At 47.7% G+C, this 25,301-nt stretch overlaps 1 protein-coding gene across 3 annotated transcripts; it reads right to left on the minus strand.

Annotated features, from left to right (window-relative positions):
- Nucleotides 1-846: 846 nt before the first annotated feature.
- Nucleotides 847-25,157, minus strand: LOC114144523 (echinoderm microtubule-associated protein-like 6). 3 transcript variants are annotated; one of them, XM_028017447.1, is made up of 43 exons: nt 24,994-25,157; nt 23,026-23,185; nt 22,817-22,915; nt 22,678-22,746; nt 19,750-19,935; nt 19,533-19,668; nt 19,038-19,239; nt 18,811-18,948; nt 18,451-18,707; nt 18,075-18,284; nt 17,776-17,943; nt 17,512-17,618; nt 17,337-17,437; nt 16,086-16,272; nt 15,903-16,008; nt 15,088-15,181; nt 14,760-14,860; nt 14,452-14,654; nt 14,006-14,117; nt 13,803-13,930; nt 13,393-13,534; nt 13,165-13,317; nt 12,961-13,092; nt 12,761-12,849; nt 12,520-12,687; nt 12,244-12,445; nt 11,527-11,653; nt 11,373-11,451; nt 11,168-11,297; nt 10,996-11,094; nt 9,695-9,715; nt 9,590-9,604; nt 7,731-7,904; nt 7,315-7,523; nt 7,081-7,238; nt 6,596-6,710; nt 5,116-5,304; nt 4,871-5,043; nt 4,633-4,795; nt 4,452-4,555; nt 3,320-3,473; nt 3,128-3,228; nt 847-1,647 (listed from the first exon to the last, which is right to left on the minus strand). In XM_028017447.1, the coding sequence occupies exons 1-43, from the start codon at nt 25,017-25,019 to the stop codon at nt 1,623-1,625; spliced, it is 5,712 nt and encodes a 1,903-aa protein (XP_027873248.1). In that variant the 5' UTR covers nt 25,020-25,157; the 3' UTR covers nt 847-1,622. The 3 variants fall into 3 exon arrangements, with proteins under 3 accessions (XP_027873248.1, XP_027873245.1, XP_027873247.1); XM_028017444.1 differs by lacking the exon at nt 24,994-25,157 and adding an exon at nt 23,716-24,928 and having other exon boundaries at nt 13,165-13,534; XM_028017446.1 differs by lacking the exons at nt 9,590-9,604; nt 9,695-9,715; nt 24,994-25,157 and adding an exon at nt 23,716-24,926.
- Between the last annotated feature and the right edge of the window lie 144 nt (nt 25,158-25,301).

Consider the following 25,301-nt stretch of genomic DNA (forward strand, 5'->3'; position numbering starts at 1 on the left):
TCAAGACCATGGCCTCGGATTTGGAGGCACTGATCCCCATCCCGGCCGCTTCACACTCGGCTGCGAACCGATCCAGCGAGAGCTGCAGATCACGACCCGATGAAGCCAAAAGGACCACATCGTCTGCGAAAAGCAGAGATGAGATCCTAAGGCCACCAAATCGGATCCCCTCAACACCTTGGCACCTTGTATTTTTACAAAAAATAAATATATATTTTTTTCATCTCTTAAACCTCTAACATTTAAAGACACACAGTTAAAATTAGAAATAAACACAGACAGAAAAGGGAAGCAGCAGAAACAATAAGAAGGAAACTGAACTGAACTGAACTGTTCAGGAAAAGGAAAGAATGAAACATGAACTGAGTTCAGAACAGAGTAACTGACCTCTAACCAAATAACAAGATTAAAATGTATTTATCAAAAAGATTGATCAAACCTGTGAATAATTAACTTTGCCTTTTTAAATAGCCTTATTATTGATTTGGCCTATTTAATCAAAAGGAAGCTGCCTGTCCAGTTCGCCAAGACGGATCTAAACTGGCTGAGATCCTGGAGCTCCTCGGTTCCGAGTCCATGTCCGACCCGCTCAGCGCCTGTTTGGCCCGGCTTTAAAAGCAGGAGTTACCAAACCGCTGAGGAAAACGATCTGGGCTGAACTGCAGGCCAAATTCAGAGTTTCATCATCCTGGATGCCTGGACCAGTCCAAACAACACGGTTACCATGGTGATTCCTGAACTGGTCCTTGTCTGGACTTGTTTTACTGAACTGGGAGGAACTGGTTCTGAAAATGGACCCAAACATGGCCACCATCAAATCATTCAATAAAACAACAGAAACGCTCATGTTGTGCTCTCATGTGACAGATTTATTTATTTTGATTAAAAGGTTCTGTCCCGGTTCAGACCCGGTTCAGACTCGGTTCTTCTGAACCGGGAAGCAATCACTCAGGAGCCACAAAGGTCCAGATGGTTCTTCAGCTCAGCCCGGGTTGAACCACAGAGACTCTTCCAGGTTGAAATCGGAACCGGACTCGGTTCTGACCCAATCGGAGCTGGACTTCAACAGCGCTACATGAGGCCGTGTTGGATCAGAACTTTGGTTCTTCACATTTTCAGATTCAGAGTTTATTCCCTTTAAATGTTCAGGCAGCATTTCGACCAGAGGGAGGAAACAGCACCACCGTGTGGCTGGAAGCGCCACCTGCACCTGTTCCCCACAGCTGTTCTCAGAGGTAGAAATCTTTACTGGTTTCTACAGATGATCTCAGGTTTTAACGGCCGGGATCAAACACCGATCCATCTTCCTCTTTTTTAGTGAACTTCATCATCATCTTCATCTTCATCATCACATGACACAAACACAACAACATCCACATGTAAAAGCCCTAAAAGATTATAGCACCACCAGTAAAATAAATCTGTATCAAATGTTTGGTCAGAGATTTTAAAAAAGGCACAAACTGACACCAAAACACGTCACATGACAGCTACAGGTGGAGATCAGACGTTTCTCCACGGATCTACAGAGAACAATAAACCTGAAACACACACAGGGTCGTCCCTTTCAGCCAATCACAGGCCTGGAGGTCCGGGGGCCTTCATCAGAGGAAGAGGAGGACTCACTGGCATCGCCACACCAACAGGCTGCAGAGAAGAAGAAGAAAAGAGATCCAGATGTTTCATCCTGCAGCCACAGCAGTCGCCATGGTGACCAGCCTCAACATTCAGTTTTAGTTATGAACATTTCATTACAGTTTTCTAAATTGTAACATTTAATTAAATTTTCCATCTTTATAAAAAAATAAGTTAAAATTCTAATAAAAAATTATTTTTTACTATTAAACCAAAAATGATCCTATTCAGTGACACTCGGATCACGGCGTGTTTCTGTTTCCAGGTTATAATCAGTTATTATTATGAATCTATTATTATTAACGCTTTTAGAACCAGAACGCTTTTATCTGGTTCTGGTTCTGGGCTGCACAGTTGCCTTGCAGCAAGAAGGTCCTGGGTTCGATTCCCGGCCGGGGTCTTTCTGCATGGAGTTTGCATGTTCTCCCTGTGCATGCGTGGGTTCTCTCCTGGTACTCCGGCTTCCTCCCACAGTCCAAAAACATGACTGTTAGGTTAATTGGTCTCTCTAAATTCTCCCTAGGTGTGAGTGTGTGTGCGAATGGTTGTGTGTCCTGTATGTCTCTGTGTTGCCCTGCGACAGACTGGCGACCTGTCCAGGGTGAACCCCGCCTCCCGCCTGGAACGTAGCTGGAGATGGGCACCAGCAACCCTCCCGACCCCATTAGGGACAAGGGTGAACAGAAAATGGATGGATGGATATTATTAACCCATTAACCCGCGTGACGTTTTTCCATTGGATTTTCCGGGGGGAGATTTAAGAGTTTAAACCATCATGACGCTTTTATATGGCAGCTTAAAGCCCCTTTGATTGGCAAATTAAATAATGATTTACCAATAATGTTATGAAATGGTTCTAACTGGTTATAAACCTAAACCAGCTGCTTAAACACTGAGAAAATAAAAGGCAGAATTTATGGAAAAATGGAGCAGAAACAAAAACCTGCTGATCAATTTCTGCCTTTATAGACAGCGGAGCTGGTTCTGGTTCTGGTTCTGGTTCTGACCTTTTTTTTTTTTTTTACAATAATATGTAAAACAAGTTACATAAATAGTAACTAAAAGAAGGATGAGGCTTAAGGAAGGTAAAAGCAAAGAGTCCAACAGGAAAAGGTCAAATCCAGCAGATTGTTGCAGACGATCTTTGAAACTTCAGAGAATACAAATATGAAGAAACATGGGCACAAAACGCCTTCAGTTTGGGTTTGCAGCTGTGGATACTAAAATGAATATTAAGTTTATAACAAAGACTTTATTTTTGCAGCGTTTAAACAGAAAAAGCCACATAATATAGTCTTAAATTAAACGTCTATTTCCAATTAAAATATTTGAACATCAGAGCAGTGATGATGGTTTCCTCTGAGTTGTGACAAAATGAACATAGAGGGTCTACATTAGGGTGATATTGAAATATTTTACTACTAACAGGATAACATCTATGGAGAATCTTTAGACACTTTTTGAATCTTATTAGTTCGGACCCGGTTCTGACCTGCAGTCGCTGCCTCCGGCGCTGATGACGTATTTGTCGTCGCAGGAGAAGCGGACGTTGGTGACGTGAGCCGAGTGGCCGAAGTAGCGCTTGTGCTTCGCCTGGAGGGACAGCCAGAGAGAGGACAGGGGTGACGGGTTGACCCGGTTCTGCCGGGTCCGGAACACGTTCCGGTCAGACTCTGTCTCTTACAAATTTTTCCGGGCAGGGGAAATCGAAGAGCTTGACGAGGCCGAAGTCGTCTCCGGTCACCAGGCTGAGGCCGGCGTGGGAAACGCAGGCGCAGGTGACGTCAGCCTTGTCGGCGTTTCGCGGCCAAACGCCCAGAACTTCGTCGCCAAAGATGCTGGAGAAACAAGAGAAACCCAGAACCAGTCAGAACCCAGAACTCAGGCACGCCTTGGACTTCTCCAGCAGCCATGTTGGTCCAGAATTACAGGAAACCAGCACCTGTTGTCATGGAAACAACAACCAAGGCTAACAAGTAACCTGACGGTTTGACTTTCAGACAAATAAATAATTCACCTCAGAATTTTCCCATAATTCCTTTTGTGATTCTTAAACACGACCAGAACTGGATCCTGGTTCCGTAATGGAAGACGTTCGGACTGAGTGAGGATTTCAGAGCTGCCTGTACCAAGCCCACATGGGAAGCGCCTCGGTTCTGTTCCCGACAGCCGGACCGGGCCTGTCAGGTTCTACTGATCCAGTGTGGGTTCAGGCTCAGGTTCTACTGGACCAGTTTTGATTTGTCATAAAGATGTCCAGAATAATCACCGGGACGAGTCTTAAAGGTCCGGTCCAGTTCTACAGAACCAGAAACAGAAGGAGAACTGCAGCCAACTTAAAGCTACGGGCTGCTGCCCTCTGCTGGTAGATACTGGTACTGCAGTGCAACAGGAAAAGGTTCGTTTGTCCCCCTTCTGTCCGAATTTGACCTGATTTGTCCAATGGGGAAGCCGAAGAGGACTGGGCTTTGTAGATTTTGTTTCTGGTGTTGGTGGAATCTCAGGGCGCTACCTGCGTCAGGGGGAGGAGCTGATCTGGTTTCACAGGACGATGAATGTTGTTATTTTTCTGTTGAGAACTTTGTTTTTCTGCTGCCTTCAAAGCAACATGAAGCCTGGCTTCTCATTGGCTCCTCAGCGAGCCTATAAGAGTTATCCAACCGAAGTCTGTCATTACCTTCAGGGAAAGTCATGGAGAACCTTCAGGTTTGGACCAGGACCAAATCAGACATCAAGCTTAACTACAGGCACCAGATGGATAGAACTGTTACTAACCCACCAAATCTCACGTTTCCCAACCTCGGCGTCAGTCTTACCTGGTCCAGGTCGCCCAGGTGATGCGTTCAATGACATTCAGCTCTGTGACGATCTTCCCTGAGGGGACTTCATGGACCTGACGAGTGTAGGTGCTGGTGGACACCTGACAACAAGGCAAACATGTGAACTGTTAGAGTCTACAGAGATCAGTCAAACACCCAAACCTTGAACCCAGATCACCTGGATGTGTTTGCTGTCAGCAGAGAAGTCGATGTGGATAACGAAGCCGGGGATGTCCTTACAGTAACCGATTCGGTTGAGTGACGGGCCGAGAGTCAGATCATAGAAATCTACAGCACTTTCTACTGAACCCACTGCCAGGAACCGGTTATCTGGACTGAACCTGGACCACGACAACCGTCAGATTTTCACAGACACCACAAAGAGGAGTTCAGCTCTAATGCACTGCCTTACTTACCGGATGTCCTGGATGGAGACACTGCGGTCTCTCTTTTTGCCCCAGACGGTGAGGGAGTTGACCAGCAGCACGATGAACTCGCCATTCTCCATGCCGATGGAAACCATCTCCGCATTGGGGCTGTAGCATGTGCACTTGGCAGGGTGTCCCAAACTCACCTTGTTCAGGAGTTTCTTAAGCAGAAACAAATTAAAGTTTGGACTGCAGGAAATCTGAAGGCTAGACTGGACCCTGGAGGTAAGTACCTTGTCAGCCAGGTCCCAGATGCGTATGGTCCCATCATCACTAGCAGAGATGAAGACGTCTTTGAAAGGATGCGTTGCTAAACCCCAGATTCCTCCCTTAGTGTGACCATTGATCATGGTGTTGGAAGCAGCATTCTTCTCTCCAACCTCTATGATCTCCCCGTCTTTGGTTCCCACCAGAATCTTACCCTGCAGCAAACAGAGGCAGAAAGGATTAGATGTTACAGAAGATTAGGACCTTGGATTGAGCATCGCAAGGTAAGGTAATTTTATCTATATAGCAGATTTTCAGCAACAAGGCAGTTCAAAGTGCTTTACATGAATTAGAAGGAAATACAAACAAAATAACAAACCAAAAGGCAAAAACTATATATTGGTTCCCCATGTTTAATAAGAATAAGAATAAGTAGTCTGTAATTTATAAACTAATAGGAATTTTCCTGGATCTTAAATTTGTTCTAACTAATAAGAATTAGTAGAATGAAATGACAACATTGGGAAGGATATGGCACGTATAGCAAGATAAGGCTCAGACATAAGGCCAGCATCACAGAGTGTATCTGTTTGCTGTGTTTGTGTGCTGCATGTGTATGACCATGAAACCATGCAGCTCGGTCTCCCAGGCAACAGTCGGATATGATGGTGTTATCTAGGAGCAAGTCCTTGGGAGCGCTCTGCTCCACAGTCACATGGATGATTTCAGAAGGGAGTGAGGAGAGCAGGAGCATCATGTTCACATGTCTACCAGGAGATTTGAGATATCCAGCCAGCCGAGGCCAACACAGGGGAGCCAGTTCAGATACAGAGAGCTTTATGTTGGGTAGATTTCAAATTTTAATCTGCCCTAAAGTCTCACCGATACATCCCTGTTAATTCCAATCATCCAAATTAGTGCGGCCGTTCCACTGAACCGAAACTAGCAACTTCTCCAGGATCGATTCCTTCCTGCTAGAGAGTTTTAGTCTGCAGCTGGACTGCGAGTCTCAGCAAGAATCACATCCAACTTGCATCTCTGTCCCACAGCATCTCAGTCTGAGTGTTCGCTAGTCGGCCCAATCCGTCACAAATTTGTCGACATGCCAGGTATCCGCCAACTCCAAACAGGAATCCTGTTGTCATGAATAAACCCAGGATGTATCCCTCTGGGTGTGTCCCTGTAGGACAGGAGGGCTCTCCTGTGCCCAGTCTTCTCCTCAAGAAAATTTGAGGAATTGCATTGAGAGAGCAGCTGACCAGATCCATACTTTGTAGATTTGGAGGACGTGCAAAGAAAGGCTTCAAAAAAGCAACACAAAAACAGAGCAAGCAGGGAGAAGATGAGGAGGGAGGGAGCAGAGGGAAAAAGAGTCCGCCTTCACTGTGAGCAAGAGAGAAAGGCCTCTCTAGCTCTTGTCTAAAAGCATGGACACTTAGACGATGAAGAAACTGTCCATACATTCTTAACATTGCCTGCAGGTCAGGAGCAGACTGTGGGCCTTACCTTCCCTCTGCAGACAGATCGAACGTTCTCGACTGGCTGACCGGTCTCCAGCTGAAAGGCTCTGCAGCGCTTCATTTCCTGGTCCCAAAGCTTCACAGCTCCCCCCTCTTTGGTCCTGTGAAACAAACACCCTGATGGAGTACACAACCTACTCCTCTGGAGACAGAGTAAGTCTTTCTGAATAAAGGATCTGGTCTTCATATCCTACACTGATAAACACAGAGCCAATGGGATCCCAGAACAATGAGGATACAGAGAAACCGGACCAGTTTTAGGTTTTCAGAGGTGTTTCTTTCTTCTAAAGTATCTGCAGAACATCGATGATAGTCAGGGGTCTTGTTAAAAGACCAGATTTAATGAAACAAGAACATCTCCACACTGATAGAGATGTGTAAAACAACATTATGATAACCTTCTGACTGGGAAAGTCTTAGTACCCTGACTAACCCCTGACTACAGCTCTGAAGGTGAGTTCAGTTCCTTACGGCCTTTCCTTCCCTCCAGTGACGATGAGTCCGTCCCTCAGCGTGGTGTACATGGTGAAGACGGGACCGCTGTGCGCCTTCGCCACTACTCGGACCAGGAAGTGGTCCCTCCAGACATACACGTCTCCGTTTATTGCACCAGTGAACGTCAGATTATTCTAGGAGGAAAACATTGATTTACAATAAAACTAAAACTTGGTAGACATAAATGGACTACATATAACTAGGACTTACAGCACCAAAGGCGACAGACAGCATGGTCTGCATGCGGCCATCCTCCACCGAGCCAATCACACCTTTCTTATACATGAGGGAACCACCAACCAGCATCCAGAACTTGATGTGTTTGATTCCCACCGACACAAACTGAGTGTCTGAGTCGGGTCTAAACTCGACCACAAAGATCCGTTCAGCGTGACCGCCTTTACTGGTCACCTTGGTGCCTGTCATGGAGGTAAAGGGTCAGGTTGTGCGCACTTCAGATGCAGCAAAAGCAAAACAGGTAACGTTTCTTCTCTACTTCAACAGATGCTTTGGCAGGATTCTTACTGCAGTTCTGAGTTTTCAGATGTTTAAATGTCAAATAAGAGTGAGTCTGCTGGTCCTTGACAGCAGAGAGATGCTTCCATGTTTCTACCTTCATAACTTACCTTCTTGCCATCTCCACACTGTGATGGTATGTTCAGGTTCCACCCCCACTGACAGCAGTAACTTCCCTGTTGCGCTAAAGTTGACATAACCTACGCCTTTAGCATGGGAACACCGCAGGATGGAAAGAGTCTGCTTGGTCATTGCATCCCACACATGGATGGATGGAGCAAGACCTGTGAGAAGACACCAGAAACAGAGAACCAAAGTCAGAGTCTGTAAAACACTGGATCTAGAGTCACAGAAATTGTGCTGGAGTCAAGAAACCACACAATCTAGGAGTCCCAGCGAGACATAAACTTCCTTGTAGCTCTAAAAAAATTATCTGTTAGTTAAAGAACAGATCATTCTGTACTGGACCTTCTGATTATCTTCTAATTGTGGAACATTAACAATCAAAGTTTTCAGTTCACAGGATATTGATACCAGCAAGTAATGACCCAACCACTAGGAGTTTGAGGTGATCCAGGTTTGTTTGGCTCATGTCACTTCCTTCTAGCGCGTGGTACGTAGCAGAATGCTTTCGATCTTGATTCTCGCAACCCGATCTTATTTCTCAACATTGTGCCACTTGTTTATTTTGAATCCCTTTTTTAGTCTCTAGTGGCTTTATTGAACCGTAACTGGACATAGGGAGGAGAGAACAGGGAAGATATGCAGCAAATGGCTTGAGACCAGGAATCTAACTCAGGGCAACCGAGTCGAGGGCTGTAGCCTCTGCACAGCGCTACTGGGACGCTTCACGGTTACTACAGTAACTTCTGACGGTGGCTCAGGGGCCAGGAGTTTGTCCTGTAACCCGTAGGTTGCTGGTTCAAGCCCCGCCCCACCAGCAGGTGGTGTCAATGCTTTGCCTCTGTCAGACTACCCCAAGGCAGCAGTAGCTAACCACCATTAGCGTCTGAATGTCCAAACGTAGAAGATGGTTCTGCCCCAGAAGAGAACAGGAATGTTGATCAGCACCGTAGCCAGAAAGCAAGGCAGGATCCAAATCTACCCAACAGAGTGGGGACAGTGGGAGGGACAGAGTGGGGACAGTGGGAGGTACAGTGGGAAGGACCCAGCAGTTCAGGTGGAGAGAACGCCAGAGGCAAAGCTAGGGTTAACAGGACAGATGCAATAAAATCGTCACTAACAGTTAAACTGCAAACAGGAAGAGGAAATGTTCATTCAGATCAGAACCATCAACAGATAAATCATTCAGTTCATCTGACAGAACCCGGTCCAAACGGGGCAGAAACAGAACCAATCCAACCATCGGTCAGTTCTACATGGGGAACAATCCGACCAGGTGTGCTACTGCCACAAGCTGGCAGGGGGCGCTACTTCCTGTCTGTCACCATCATTCTGATGAAAACACTCATTACAGAACCTGGTTCTGGTCAGGTTCTGTCACTTATCGGGTCAAACCGATGGTGAAACCAGAACCCTTTAGAAAAATCTTAATCTTTACCAGAACCAGGATCAGAACCAGGAGAACTCAGTAAAAACCAGAATCCCGGTAAACCTCCAGGGGGAACACCTCTCCTGCTACTGAAACGTTAACATTCGGAACCGTGACCCATCTAAAGCAGAATCTAATCTGATCAGAATATCAGAATAATTAATTCCTTTGAAAGAAATTATTCTATTACTGTCAGAATAAAAACTGGGAACCATTTTTCTTTCAGTCTGGAATCACAAAGAAAAGACTTGATGTGTCACTTTTCTGCCTGATGACACCGGAAACAACAAGCGGCCAGCTTCCTTCACCTGCAGGTTCTGCAGCGAGTGTTTTCTGAGCCCACATGAGAGCAGATCTAGTCTAGGACAGAACAGACATGGGTCAGACTCGACCCAGATCCTGACCACTGATACTCACCGGACACCTCGGTCTCTACGCACCGACAGCAGATGACACAGCAGAGCAAACAGAATCATGTGTGAATGATGATGAGCACGGTGAGAAAGGTAGATTCAGCCTTACCTGGCAGCTCAGAGATGTCACCTGGTGGCGAGGAGAGACGGTGACAATGAGGAAGCAGTGGAAGAGAAGGAAAGGTGTGATGGACCAAAAGCAGCCAGTCATGCATGAAAGCAATGTGCAGAGGAGCTAACGACCTGCAGTCTGACTACAACATGGAGCAGCTACCACACACCTGGCTCCCTCTGGTGCCCTTACACTGCTCTGCAGCCTCACCGGACCTGCAGGAAAGCCGGGTCGTAGCAGAAACTGGGAGCTTGTCCAAGACAGAATCCCGGACAAGCCCCCAGTTTATGTTCAGTTGGTTCTCCACTCCTGCAGCTTCAAATGAAGACTGAACTCTTCCATAGATGCAGATTATTCTTCTTAGAGCCAGCAGGTCCTACACCTTTACTGAGCTTGGTTCACCTGGCAACCTTCACTCCATGGATGATCCTGTGGGACCTACCAATGAGCTTTCCACCAGAACGGACCCGACCTGAAAGAACTTGACCTCAAAGTACTCAACCAATAAGAACCTGACCTGTAAGAATCTGAGCTGAAATGATCTGACCTAAATGAACTGGATCTTAGAGAACCCTACCTGATAGGACAAGATCTGAAGCAACTTTCTTAATGACACTTGAGCTGCTTCAGAACAAAATGAAATTAGCTGAGATATATATATTTTTTTAATACTTATTTTTTATTGAACATTTCTGAACACATACAGTGGAGAGGTATCAATACATTCAACTTCATATACAATGTTGGACAGCCGTGTCCATATTTAGCTGGATACAACAATGGCATTCTCCTTGCGTCTGTAGTCGCTCCATTTTTCCCATTTAACAACAAACTTGTCTTCCTGCAGTCTTAGTCTATACGTGATTTTCTCCATTACGAAAATCTCTTCCACAATGCTCAGCCACTGCTCCACTGCAGGGGGGTCTTGTCTATACCATAATTTTGTGATGGTTTTCCTTGATACTGAAAGTAATATTTTTAACAGATATTCATCATCCTTTTGAATTACATCATGTGTGAGGCATCCCTACCTGAGATATTTTACCAGACTGTGACATAAAACCAGAAAACATCACTGCTCCAAACAAGTTCATTCATACTTTTATTCAGGTGGTTCAGGTGGTTGTGGGGTTTACTGAAAAGGTTCTTTTAGATGTTCTACTTAGCACTCCTACTTTCTGAGAGCCAGTGATCTTATCATGATCATGAACCAGAACCTTCTCTGCTACGCTACTGCTACCTGAGAGGCAGGTAAGACCACCTGAAGGTGATGTGAAGGTTTGCAGTCTCACACTTACCGATCTGTCCAGTGGCGATGATGTTCTGGTACTTTGGGTGCTGGTTGACCGTCAGACAGAGAATGTCATCTGTATGTTCCAGGTAGAAACTCTGAGTTCCTGTCAGGACAGGAAGCAGGAAAAGTGACCTCATGAGCAACATTGACTGACGATAACTGACGGTTCTACACACCGGCAGACAGATTCTGGATGACGACAGCAGCGGCGGTGTGGAAGACGATGTCGGCGCCGTCGTTGAGGTAGTGCAGGTTGTTGCGGCAGTCGAAGCCTCGGTAGCCGAAGACGTGTTCCAGCAGCAGCTCCTAACAGACGCAGACAGCAGTTAGAGCCGAGGTCAGGACGCGTTGGACGTTATCAAGCAGATGCCATGTGCCGACCTCCACCGCTTTCCTCTTCTTAGTCACGTTGTCCTTCAGCAGTTTGTCGGGCAGCGGCACGGCACGGCTCACTGGAGGCCTGAACAGGAAGAGCAGCGTTAACAACAAACTGCACCTGAACTCATCAGGAGGCCTAATGAGGCCTTCAGGTTACCTGTCCTCCAGAGGAAGCTCTCTGTGCTGCAGGTGGGGCTTGGTTCCTGTCATGTTCCTGATGCTTGCTGAGTAGATCTTAGTGACATAGTCCACCACCTTTTCCCGAGCCACATCACTGTCGTACCCTAAAAAAACAGAAATTCACCAATTGCTGTTTCTCAGACCATTCTACTCACTCTGGATGGCGGTGCCTTGGCCTGGGGGCTGAAGGTTGGGGTTGTCCTTGACCAGAACTTTACCATTCTCAGAAAACATCTTTGCAGTGGTGGACACACATCCACACATCCGCTAATGTGCTAATAGAAGAGCTGGATTTTCATTTGCTTTAGCACTTGGGCTAATTTTGAAAATGTGAGATAGCAAAACTCAACCATAAAACGGAGATGATAAGTGAAAGGCCTGTTCCAAAGAATCACTTCCTGGTGTGTAATGACAGATACGACCCTATTGTGGGCGCTATGCTATGATGTAGCACAGGTGTTATTGATGCATGGTGGGTAAAACATGCTTGAAGTTGGATTCACCTAAATACCATGTTGCTGTAGCGCTTAGCAATAGCACAACTAATGTTTGTGATTAGGTCTTTAGGGTTAGCACAACTAGCTTTTTAGCTAGTGGCGGCTACAACTGCATCTCTAAAACTCAAATCAATCTGAGAGCCCCCCAACCAACCAGCCAGACGTTCACTACGACCTCCTTCCTGCTCTGATGTTACCTCCGTCCTCCTCAGGGTCATCGTCAGACTCCTCGCTGTCCACGGCTTTGCTTTCCTTGTGGCCCGGCGGCTCTCTGGTCCAGATCATCAGCGCCGTGTCAGCTCCGCCCACAGACAGAAGCACTGCATCATCATTGGACCAGCGCACGTTCGTCACATTGGTGCTGTGACCCACGTACTTCTTAAACTTAGCAAACTGACCCTGGGAGAAGAGACTGAGGAGATGAACAGAGATCCTTCAGGGAAACCAGCTTCGGACTCTGTCTCTGGACTCACCCGGGACGGGAAGCTGAACAGTTTGACGAAGCCAAAGTCATCTCCTGTGGCGAGAAGTTTTTGGTCTCTGGTGAGTGAAGCAGCGTTCACAAAGCTGAATGACGGCCATATTCCTTCACAGGTGGGACCCAGAACGGACGTCCAAGTGGCCCAGTCCATCTTCTCAAACTGGACACAGAAACAGCACTATGACCTCAGGGAACAAACGCCTCTGAGAAAACAGAGAAACATGCTTTCTGACCTCCGAGACGCTGATGTTCTGTCTGCGTCCTCGTGGAGCCTCAAAGAAGAGCTGATCTTTAGCTCCGGTATTCACCTGGAGGAGTTTACCTGTAGGGAAAAGATTAGAATGAGATGTTAGGTTGGGACCTTGAACAGCTGGTAAAGGTGAGGACCAGGGAAATGTCAACATCTGAGGTTAATTAAAACAGGTGAGTCCACCTCTGGAGTCCCAGTCGATGTGGGTGATGAAGCTTCCAGCTCCTTTACAGATTCCAACCCTCTTACTGGTCAGGATGTTGTAGATGTCCACAAAGGAATCATGGGATGCCACAGCCAAATACTTTCCTGCATCTGTGAAACACCCCTGACACATTAGGGACTCGGCTTCAACACCTGTCACACCTGTGCAGTGAGTTCAGGTACCTAAGGAGAAGCGGATGTCTGAGATGAGCTCCCTGCGGTGGTGGAAGGTCACCATGTCCTCCAGCGTGTCAGCGTTCACCACCATGAAGCTGCCGTCGTTCAGACCGACTGCCAGAGCTTTACCGTCTGGAGAGAAGGTGCAGCACCGCCCACCTGGCAGGTGACACAGAATACAGGTTAGCCAACTGAAACGAGCATAAAACCTACGCTTACCTGAACAGGTGTCACCTTTCTTCAGCTTACGAACAGCAACCATCCTGTGATTGGTCGACAGCTCCCAGATCCTCAGAGTTTTGTCATCACTGACGGTGGCGCAGACAGGAAGTAGAGGATGGGCCGCCAACCCCCACACGTCCCCCTCCATGTGACCCTGAACATAGAAGTACCACAGGTGAGACACACAGGTGAGATACCTGAGAAGAAGTGGATCAGGGAGGAAGGACTGATGATCATCTCGGTTCCAGTGAAGGACAGAAGCAGGAAGGAAGTGTTGGATGCCTACATACCTCCCCAGGTGAGCCTGGTGGTTGCTACAGGTCAAACAACTCTCCTTCCAACAGCACATGTTGGATCTCACCAGGGATAGGCCTGGAGTTCTGATCGATTCTGCTGGACAGACCAGAGTCTTTTTGTCTCACCTGAACCAGCAGCGTCATCGGCCCGCTCTTGTCTATCTCCAGGATTTCCCCGTTCTTGGTCCCGAGGAGGATGTGACCGTGACCCAGAGTGATGGCTCTGATGGACGGGTTGTCCTCCAGCAGCAGACCTGCTCAGAAGGACGACATCGTCAGTCCAACAGAAAATCCTCAGGAGGGGAAGCTGTGGACGCCAGAGAGGACACCTTTGGAGGACGGGGACAGAGCTGCCCTTTTGATGGCGTAGGTTTTCAGACATCTCTCAAACATGTCGTCCCACAGCTCCACAATGCCGTCCTTTCCTCCGGTCACAAAACCCTGACAGTGAACGCAACACAAGACGACTTTATTTATTAGGTCCTTTCAAATGGTAAGACAATCCAAGGGTCTCTATGGGACATCAGACACATTTTTGAACAAAAACCTTCATCTATGAAAAGCTTTGCATCAAACAAGAAGATGGTAAAATACAGATATAAAAACCATGAGCGAAACAAACGGTAGTAGCTGGTAGGTTCTGATCATCTCAGGTTTTCAGGCAGTTTGTTCCAGATCTGAGGAAACAGGTCGCTGAAGACCTGAGATGGATGGATGGATGGATGGATGGATGGATGGGTGGGTGGGTGGGTGGATGGATGGATGGATGGATGACCTTGTCCAGGGAGCACATGGCAAACACGGGCCCGTCGTGAGCCTTGATGGTCTTCATCAGGGTCGTTTCCTTCCAGATGTAGACGTCTCCGTTGGTGGCTCCAGAGAAGACCATGTCCTCAGACCGGCCATAACATGCTGACATCATGGTTTCCTGCTTACCAAGGTTCCCAAAAATTCCCCGTTTAAATGTCAGACCACCTCCTAGTTGGAGAGAACAGACAGTGGATCCCAGCTCCTTGTGTCAGGTTCTCAGGTCTTTGTCTCCTGCAGACAGAACCTTTTCTAAAGCGAAGGCAGGAAGCATACCTGAGTGCTGCCAGAACTTGATGTGTTTGATTCCCACAGTAACCAGCTTGTCCACCCTGAAAGGGTTGCTCTTCACCACAAAGATTTTATCTTTGTGGCCCCTGCAGGACACAGGAGGACTTCGGTCAGTCAGGCAGAGACATGTCCATCTGCAGTCTGTCTGACTGGGACAACCCGGCCTGATGCTGGAGCAGATTAGACAGTAACCTGAAGCCACCTCTACTCTACCTCTCACTGCTGTAGCCAACAGGTAAAGGTCAGCTAAGGTTTATGTAGTACCCTGGTTTTAGACCCAGTCTGCATCGGACCTGGATCCAGGTGTGCTTACCTGGCCTTAGCCAGCCTCTCTCCTTTCTTCCAATCCCAGATGACAATGGAGTGGAACTCATCGATTCCCACCGAGACTAAACTCTTTCCATCCGCTGGGACAGACAGAGACAAAAGGACACATGAGGGTTGGAGATGGACCAGCAGGAGGTTTCAGATGTCCCAGCCAGGGTCTCCAGGATAACTCTGAGGAACCCTACAGACTGCAGGCTGGTACCACTGGATGATGCTCCTCAAAGTAGAGCTGAGCTGTGATTGGTTCAGGAGCTGGAGGTGAGGTTACTGAAGCCACCTGCTGGTGAAGGTTTCATGGACAAGGACTGCTGGGCTACAGACCGCCCAGGACCTGGATGACCTGAACACTGGGAGTTCTAGGGCCGGCTGGCTGGTTCTGTTCATCACCTTCATGGACTGCATGTGATGGTGCCACCAGGAACCTGACGGTCCCCAAGACATATGGTTTGGTTTTATTCTTGGCTATTCACTGAGTAATAAGATCCAACTAAAGATGTCCTCCAAACACTGAATGGACATGTCCATGGAGATCTTTTCAGTAAATTCTGGATGAAAATGTTTTAGCCTTAATGTCCAAATTCATTAAGGCTAAAAAAATTCAAACAAAGTCTGAATTGGTTGTTCTGTTTCATCACATTTCAACACCAGAAGAAGTTTTCATTCACCTTTTCACTAGTTGAGACGGTCAGGACCTGTCCCACTGGATGGAAATGTTCGGTTTACTGGACATTATATGATCTCTACGTTTGATTGGAGGAACTCCAGATGAGGTGGAAGAGTTTGTGGGGAGATTTGACTGACCTGTGAAGTCCAGAGCACAGATTCCTTTGCTGTGGTGACCTTTGACCAAAGACAGGCACTTCAAGGTTTGGATGTCCCAGATGTGGATGGCTGGGTCTCTGCCCACCTAATGACAGAGACGGCCAATTAGAAACCCTAAAAACGTGTCCCAAAACGAGCTGCTCTATGATTGGTTGGGTGTACCTGGGCAGATGCCACGTAGTCTTTGAGAGGGTGAACGGCGAGGCTGAGGATGTCGTCGTCGTGTCCGAGGTAAAAGCGCTGACTGTGCTGCACCCGGTGGTAGACGACAGCGACTGCGGCCACATGGAACACCACCTCCCCCGTCTGGGTGTAGAACAGGTTGTTGCGACAGTCAAAGCCACGGTACCTGCAGCCAACAGGAAGTAGGAAGTCACAGTGGGTGTGATGAGCAGCTCATTAAAGCTGCTAGCGTTCATAAAACTGCTCTTAATGTGGGTCTAAATGTGAGCTAATGAAGGAAACTTTGTGGATTATCAGCTCCAGTCAACCTTTTTCTCTCTCTAAGGTGTTCAGGTGAGTCTGGTTTACCTGTAGTCCCTTCATCATAGAGTTTAAATCAGCAAAATAACACAAATGCAGAGAGATTACCTGTTGTATCTGATTTAAGCCTCAGAAAGATGAGAGGACATGAACAAACTGTTACTTCAAAGAGAACGTCTCTATATTTTGCTCAAAAGATCTAAATCTGGTTCCAGCTCCAGTCCTTCAGAGCTGCAGGTCTGGTTGCTGGTGAGAGAACTCAGGTTTGCATCAGAAAGCTGTAGGATCTTAGCTCTCCTTACTGGAGTTGAAGACCTCTAATCTAAGCTGAGGTAGAGATCGTTGGCTAACACTGACCCATGTAGACCGAAGCTCATGTAGACCCTTTGCAACTACGTCACCTAATCATGTTGCGCCCTTCACTGCCATGCGATTGGAAGTGAGGAACAGGAGTACTGATTGTTTTCCCAAATTGTTTTTGCCAGATTAGCCATGTCTTCTACTGGTTCAAGTTAAGCTAACTAATTTTAGTTACTTATGAATGTTAATCTTCTTACCTTGTAAAAAGTGTTTACAAACAAGGGCAACCTGGTGTATTCACTCATGGCTGCTATCCATCGCCATCTTCTTTCCTTGCCAAAAGGCTTACAGTGACATGACAAGTTTGGTTTGAGTCCTTATCGGTTTGTTCAGGAAAAATGCTCAGCACCTTACGGCCATTTCACCAGTGAATCAGCAAAATAAAAGTGATATTAGGCGGCCAACTGTATGGTTTGGACAAACTTTAAAGGAGTTAAAGCATGCCTAGATTGTTTTGCTGTCCATCATGGCGGAGTGGGCCGCTTTCTGAAGAATGTTATGTCAGGTGCAAAGGGTCAATAAACCTTGCTCGCATAGAACTGACATGTTTGACTGCTTAAACTTTTTTACCCGTGAACAAACTGTAGACGAAGCCCCTCCTCTGGTGCTTTCTGTCTCTTCAAGGAACCAATTAGCTTCTTCTTGAGCTGTGGCAGATCCTCCTTGTACACCTGGAGACAGAAACTGGTGGGTCAGACACATAGACAAGTCATAGAAAGGTAAACGCTGTTTGTTCTCTTCTCACCTGGCGATCATAGTTGGTCTGAGCTTCCTGCTCGATGTCCGAGTCGAGCTCTGGAACGTCGGACACATCTGAATCTGACTCACCACTGTTGGAGTCGGCGTACCCCTCTGAGAAACCAAGACCAGAAAATAACAACATGCTCCCTTCAGGGCGCTGAGATCCTACAGACGGTTCTGTCTGTGGTTCTGACGGGTCCTTTTGGTCTCAGTGTACTCAACTTTCATGGATCCTTTGATCAATAGGAGAGATAACGGTTTAATCTACCTTGAAGAAGCGGCTCCAGAACACCGTTCATTACACCTTCAGGAAGGAACCTCCATTGGAAGACCGCGTGGTCGGCGCCACCGGTACTGATGACCCACTGGAGGTCATTAGACCAGCGAACATTGGTCACATGGGCAGAGTGACCGATGTACTTCTTAAACTTGGCCCCTGTGGCAGGAAGCAGTTGTTAGAAACTCATGTGTTCATTCAGGAAATAGCCCAGAAAAATCAGAACCAGGTCTAAAAACTCTGTCAAACCTTGAGTTGCCAAATGTTCCTGTTTGAAGGAAGATACAAACCTTTCTTCAGGCAGGGGAATCTAAAGAGCTTGATGAGACCCAGATCATCCCCGGTCACCAGCACAGCACTGCTGTAGTTGGCATGCACTGAGTTCATATTGGTCACATTGGAGTACTTGGGCCAGATTCCGTTCACCTCTGGCCCGATGGTACCGGTCCAGGTCATCCAGTGGATCCCCTTTGCTTCTTCTTTAGGAACGAGTTTTCCTGCTGCAAGACCAGAACACACACACCCAAAACCAACCCTCGGTTCAAACAACTGGGATGCAACTAGGGTTTTAAAACATGTTATACCAGCTGTAACGATCTGCCGGGTTCAAGATTTGTCAGACTTCTCTAAACTATACCTGACCACTTAGGACTCTGAGATCCAAACCTGGCATCCTGTAGAAGAGCCGCTCGCCAGCGCCGTCGTTGGTCTGCAAGAAGCGGCTGTCGACAGACCAATCCAGATGGGTGATGAAGGAGGTGGAGCGGCTGCACTCTCCCACCTTCTTGAAGCGCTGAGCAACGGCGTAGATGTCCACCAAGCCGTCGTTAGAGCCTACCGCCAAGAAGGAGCTATCTGGAGAGAACTTCAGCTCATGGATGACCTCCTTCCTGTCCTTAATATGCACAACCTCGGTCATGTCCCTGCAGAGGAGGAGGTTTTACCAACCATTAAACCCACCTTGCCTTTGCAGCTAATGAAGCTGGTGAGGCAGCAGTAACTCTAGAGACAAATGAGTGAGAGCACCTGACTCGCAACACGGTGAACGAACCGTCCCTCATACCAAGAGCGAGCTGGGAGCCGTCATTATTGAAGGACATACTCCTAACCGACTCCTCCATGTTACAGCGTGCCAGCAGAGTGTGGTCTGGTAGACTCCACAGCCTGACACAGATAAGACGAACAGATGAGACCCAAATGGGGTTAAATCAGACAAGGGAAGACAACGGTGGAGAGTTTTAGTTCAAACCAACCTGACTGAGCGGTCGTCACTCCCGGTGACAGCCACTGGCTGTTTGGGGTGCACGTCCAGCGCCCAGAGCTCACCCTCACTGTGACCCTGCATCAGCAGAACTGGCTTGTCCCGGTCGCGAACCATCACCTCAAAAATCTCACTGTCCTGAGTCCCAGCCAGAATCCGGTCTGCTTTCCAGCAAACGCTGCGAACTGACAGTCCTGGAAAAAGAAAACACCAGTTATTGAAACCAATCTAATGCTGGGTTATACCCGGAACCAGACCAGTCCCTGGGTACACCTGGGTACCGTGGGACTGACCTGACGCTAGGACGGGGGCTGCCCTTGGATATATGTGGAACCAGTGTACTCAAAGTACATGTAGTTCCTGAGTACATCTGGCCTGACTGACCCAGACATCTGGGTCAGTCTGGCCCAGACTAAATTTGTGACTAAATTTCAGCGGGTGACCCTAACCCTACCAACCACAGGATAAAGTGACAGCATCTCCACACCTTTGTAGCCCTGCTCGGCCTCCCTCAAGTCAATCTTGGTGATTGGTTTGAAGTCCACATCCCACAGTCTGATGCAGCCGTCGCGTCCTCCAGTGGCGAACCCTTCCTCACAGGCGTGCATGCTGAAGATTCCTGCCTGCACGGTGAAGCACGAAACAATTCAGCGTTTAGAAACAAGCTGGCTCTGCTCTAAAGATGTTGGAGTGTTAGTTGGCACCCCATGTGCAGCCTGGACGGTCCGGATCAGCGTGATTCCTTTCCATACGTAGATGTCTCCGTTCAGAGCTCCAGAGTAGGTCAGCTCATCTTTGGCTGCAGAGACACACAGGATGGTCTGTAGGTCGCCCGTCTTCCCAAAGATGCCTCGCTTCGGAGTCAGAGCGTTTCCACACAGAGTCCAGAACTGAAGTCAGGGGAGAGAACACCTTCAGAACCGGAAACCTGCCTTAGATACTCAAACTCACAAACACAGTCGGACCCATTGACCTCCCTGCTGCACTGACTCGCATCTGGTTATCACCTGGATTTTACCACAAACATCAGGACTCAACTGGACTCCAGTTAAGTCCTGGAGTCCAGTTGGGTTGAATTAGAATGAACTGGATTGGTTCTAGTCGAATTCGGACCGTTCTGAAGTCTATAACTGGTTCTTAGCCAAAACCTTTTTATTCTGTCTGTCTGACATTAAATCAGGCTAAATGGTTCCTGGTTCAGGTCAGTGGGAATTACTAGAATGAGTTCTCTCTGCTAAAGGTCAGATGATGATGACATGGGTTTTTAAGCTTCTGACTGGTTGACCTACAACTTCTGAATGAAGTGGAGAAACAGCCTGAAAGTCTCTGCCTCCTTGTGTGACATCATGGAAAATTAAAAAAAATCAGCCCAAATATCAGGAACAGAACCAGAACCTTCCCCAGTCTGGTTCTTCATTGGGTCCAGAGAGTTGAAGGTTCAAAGTTTATCTGTTCAAAAAGTTACATCCAAGTATGAACATCATGGAGATGGCCAGCCATGAAGGAGACCGGTTCTGTGGCCCAGAGATGGACCGGTTGGACCTTGTGAAGATGCTGCTGAAGCTAACAGAGAGTCATTATCCCCAAAGAAACAAGTCCTGTACCAATGTGTGCTGTGAGGCCACTCAGCGAGGAAGAAGCCGTGAAAACTGGAAAGCACTTAAGCCTGAGAACATCATCCCAGTGGAGGGGAAGCATCATGGTGAGGAGCTGTTTTACTGCAGGAGGGACCGGTGCGCTTCACAAAATAGGCAACATCACAAGAAAGCATTGAAGTAACATTTAAACTAGGATGATACGGTTTTCGAGTCCTTCCCATATCGGCTCAACAGGGCCAAAAGGCCGGAGTCCACCCTGACGACTCTGATGGCTCAAATTAGCATCCCTTCTTCAATTGTAAATGTGGCCGTTGACCGTCAGGCCAGAATGTAGGAATGTGAATAGTCCATGTTGGGGGTGGGTATCTATGATACCTGCAGGAGATCAGATCTCCTGTAGGTAATGCTCTTCAGTCTAGTTTTGAAGCATACATGAAGTGTTTTTGGAGAGATGTGACCTTTTGCAGCTGATCCATGATGTTGTGCTGCATTATCCAGGTCATTTTGCCAAATGTACATAGAGTTTGCAAAACATACAATCTGTTTCAAGAAATATGCAAAGGGTTTTCTAAAAGAAATTAGTAATGTTTCTCTTTGAAATAAAGCTAAGAGGGTATAAAATGACAGTTTAGAAATAAACTAAACAAATTAATTGTGTTGCTCCACCTCAAAAAAATCATGCAAAAAGTGTAAGCAAAAGAAATCTGGGAGACTTTGCACATGCAAATTTGCATGCAGCCTTTTGTGCTGTGGAGGATAAATAGGTGACTGCTTCACCTATTTAGTTCACAAGAACTAATGGCATTTATTTCAGTCATAATCTTGCGGGGGGTGACCAAGGTTCCATCACTATGTGACAGCTGGTCAGCAAACCTGGCAAACATGATTGACATGGCAGCACTGAATGCACATGTGCTTTATCAGGCATGCATTGGGGTGCAGGAGAGACGGGTGGACTTCCTGGTTGAGCTTGCAAAAGAGTTGGGTAACTCTCATGTGAGTGAGAAGAAGGCACACAAGGAGAAACTGCTTCGGCAACAACCTTCCACACCCAGCTCAGGCAAAAGGGCGAAGTGTCAGGTCAACCATCGATGCAGGATGCGTGTCCTGAGGCCGAAACATCATCAGTGACCCCTCACACCCCCACCATGGACTGTTCTCCCTGCTGCCCTCTGGAAAGAGGTTCTGCATCATCCGGTGCAGGTCCACCTGGTTCCGAAACAGCTTTTTCCTACTTGCCATCAGACTGCTGAACTCTTAACTGGACTGCACTTAAAATCTGGTCTCCACTTTATACCTTGCACATGTACAGAGCTAAATAACTTCTATTTTACTGTCAGTCCTGCACTTTATATTCTATATTTAGATTTATATTCATATTTTATACTGTATTTTATTTTACTCACAACATTGGAACCTCAAACATTATCCTGAGCCGTATGCAACGAAATTTCGTTCTGTATTCACCCTGTGCATTGAAAATGACAACAAAGTCAGTCTAAGTCGAAGTCGAAGTCTAAGGAACAATTGTGCAACTGTGAGATGCGTTGAGGCCGTTAACAGGGTACTTCTAAGGTAATGGCCCTATTTACTGAACAAAAGCACCTGCTAGATAAAATCCTTCAGGCCAGTTGGACTATCTAAGCCGAAATAGGTATATGTCAAAATGGCCTAACTCAAGCCATTCTAGTGTTAAGTTAAAGCTTGGACACAGACGGGTCTTCCAGATTCACAATGTCCCTCAACAGAGCAGCAGATTAGATACAAAATGACTGAAGGACAACAAAGTGTTGTGGAAGGGTAGTCATGGAATTAAAGGCAATTTAACCAAATCCAGAGGAAACGGCAGGAAGATCTGTCAGCAGACAGACGTCTAACCTCTAACTCAGGTGTTTAGTCCAATTCATGTCAGAGCCAATAAAATGGTTTAACACTTTAATCTCTTCTGGAAGTTTTCATCAACACTGAAAGATGTTATGATTCATGACGTGTGAGCTGCAGATCCACTGCGACCCTGTGGGGGCGCTGTCTCACCTTGATGTGTTTGACTCCACAGCTGACCAGGCGGCTGGTCTGGAACGGATCCCAGCACACGTCAAAGATCTGTGGGAGGAGCAGAGCAGAGGTTACGCACCCAACGGTTTCCAGAACCTGTAAACTTCCTCGGTCCTACTCTGTCCGAGTGCCCGGTTGCCATGGCGACGACCCGCCCTCTTCTCCAGTCCCAGATGCACACCGTGTTCTTGGCGTCCAGTCCCACTGAGGCCAGTCGCTATGACGACAGACATGAACCACAGGTGAGGCGACCTGAGGGCAGCTTCGGTCATAATTAGTATTCATCCTCTGGACTCCGCCCATCACGGAGAGGGGGCGTGGCTTTACCTGTCCGTCTGAGTCAAAGGCAAGGCAGGCGACTCCGTGGCTGTGGATGTCCCTCAGGATAGAGACGGTCTGCATGGCGTAGGTGTCCCAGATGCAGATGTACGGGTCTTTCCCCACCTGACCCGTCGCCACCTGGATCTTATCCGGGTGGATGGCCAGGCTGCGGACAGAACGAGTCACTAAACCCACGTTTATCTGAACAGAACCACGTCCTGACAAGTAATTCATCTTCTCTCCACTAGAGGCAGCGTGGAGGCGTTTCAGTGACCCGATCGGTCCGCCGATTCCAACAGGGACAGAGAGTGTGTGTTCACTGGCATAACACACACACACACACACACACGCCCACACACACACACACACACACACACACACCTAAACTTATGGGGACATTTCTTTACACCTTTAGCCTAACCCTCCCTGCAGTGACCTTCTGACCTGTTGACCGTGTGTTCTGGTTCTATCAGAGGCAGATGTTATGCCGCACCGCTCACATAGAAAATGCGGCAGCCAATCACAGCCCAGCACAGGTCTGCATCAGCCCATAGGCTGGCGTCTGATTGGCTGGTTGACATGCATGGATGGTTGGATGAACAGATGGATGTGGATGGATGATGAACTCTGACCCATTCATCCAACCGCCTGTCCTGCACTAATCTAGGCGTGGTTGCGTTGGGCCCCGCCCCTCACCTGATGATGTCATCGTTGTGACCCAGGTAAAACTTCTGGGTGTGCTCGCGGGTGTTGTAGACCACGCCCACCCCGGCCACAAAGTAGACCAGCTCCTTCCCCGCCGTGTAGAACAGGTTGTTCCGGCACTGGTGGCCCCGGTATCCGTGGACCCACTCCAGCCGCAGCTGGCAGCGCGGCGCCGTTTTATCCGACATCCCGCTCTGCTGCTAAGGATGCTGGGAGCACTAGTCCCTCTCTGCAGTGCTGCTAACTGAGCAACCTCCAACTACACTTCCCATAATGCCATTCTGCAGCCTCCTGATTGAAGCAAATGCAGCAACGGTCAGCAAATCGTCCTATAAAAAGCAGATTGTTCCTTCAGGCTGCCTCCATCATGGCCGCCAACATGGTTTCTAGTCCAGAAGATCAAACCTCAGCTGGTCCTGCTGTGAACTGATTCCTTGTTTCTGATTGGATGGAAAGTTTCTTCATATTAAAAAAAAAAAAAAAAAAAAACTATAAAATGATCCGATTCTGTAGATAACTGTTCGTGAATCGAGGAAGAATCAGAGTATTTCTGTGTATTTATTGATGATGAAAACAGGAATCATGTTTTATTCCTGATGTTCAGCACCGCAGCTGTTTCAATATCTGCTATTAATCTGATCTGAATCCAGTTCGGATCAAAATCAGTTCAAACCCGCAGAACCGGGTCCTTTAAAGATCCGGGTGAACCTGGCAGAGTCCAGCGGCTCTCTGAACTGATCCTGGGTCGGTGATGCGGATCGGTTCAGCCCACCGGGTCTAGGGATCAGCTGCGGATCCGAACCCGACCAGAACACAAGATTAATTCCACTGATGAGTCCGCGAAGGCTGGAATCAGAGAAAATCCCTCCGCCGTCTGCTCAGCGTCAAATCCGCAGATTACAGAACCAATCTGAACCAGCAGCCCCGAACCGGCACCGCGGCCCGCAGCGAAAGGTCCCGCTGGAGCAGGCCGCCCGACAGGCACCGGCGGCGGGTCCGAAGGCCACGGAGAGCCGCTGGACCCAAAAACAGGAGCAGAGTGGGAATACTAACGGGAATCTCAGGAACCGCTGAGCGAGTCAGGCTGGAACACTGGGCCAGGGACTTCCTGTGGGAACTTCAAAATAAAAGCAGCTGAAACTGTCCATGATCTCACCACCATCTGGACCTCCAGCCAGTCCACAGAACCTATCAGAACCGAGCAGGACTTTGACTGGGTAAAAGGTCATTAGAACCCAGAATCGGATCAGGTCTGACTACATCTGTTACCTGAAACAGCTGTCGGAGTGATGCATTGTGGGAAGAGTCGGTGGTTCGGAAGAAGTCCAGGCTTCTGAATCAGAACCAGAGTCTGGACCGAACCGAGTGTTCCAGAACCCTCCGAGCCTGAACAGCCGCCTCACAGCAGACTTTTATTCCGAAGGCGAAGCTCCAACTTCCGGTTTGTCTGACTCTACCTGCGCGCGCTGACAGCGCAGGTGCGGTTTTAGCGCATCAGACTCAGCTCTGCGCGGTGAATTCTGGGAGCTGCAGTGTTTAATACTAATTACTAAATATGTTTCAGAATTTCATATTTA

Source organism: Xiphophorus couchianus, chromosome 5, assembly GCF_001444195.1.
Source record: "Xiphophorus couchianus chromosome 5, X_couchianus-1.0, whole genome shotgun sequence".
Lineage (NCBI taxonomy): Eukaryota > Metazoa > Chordata > Actinopteri > Cyprinodontiformes > Poeciliidae > Xiphophorus > Xiphophorus couchianus.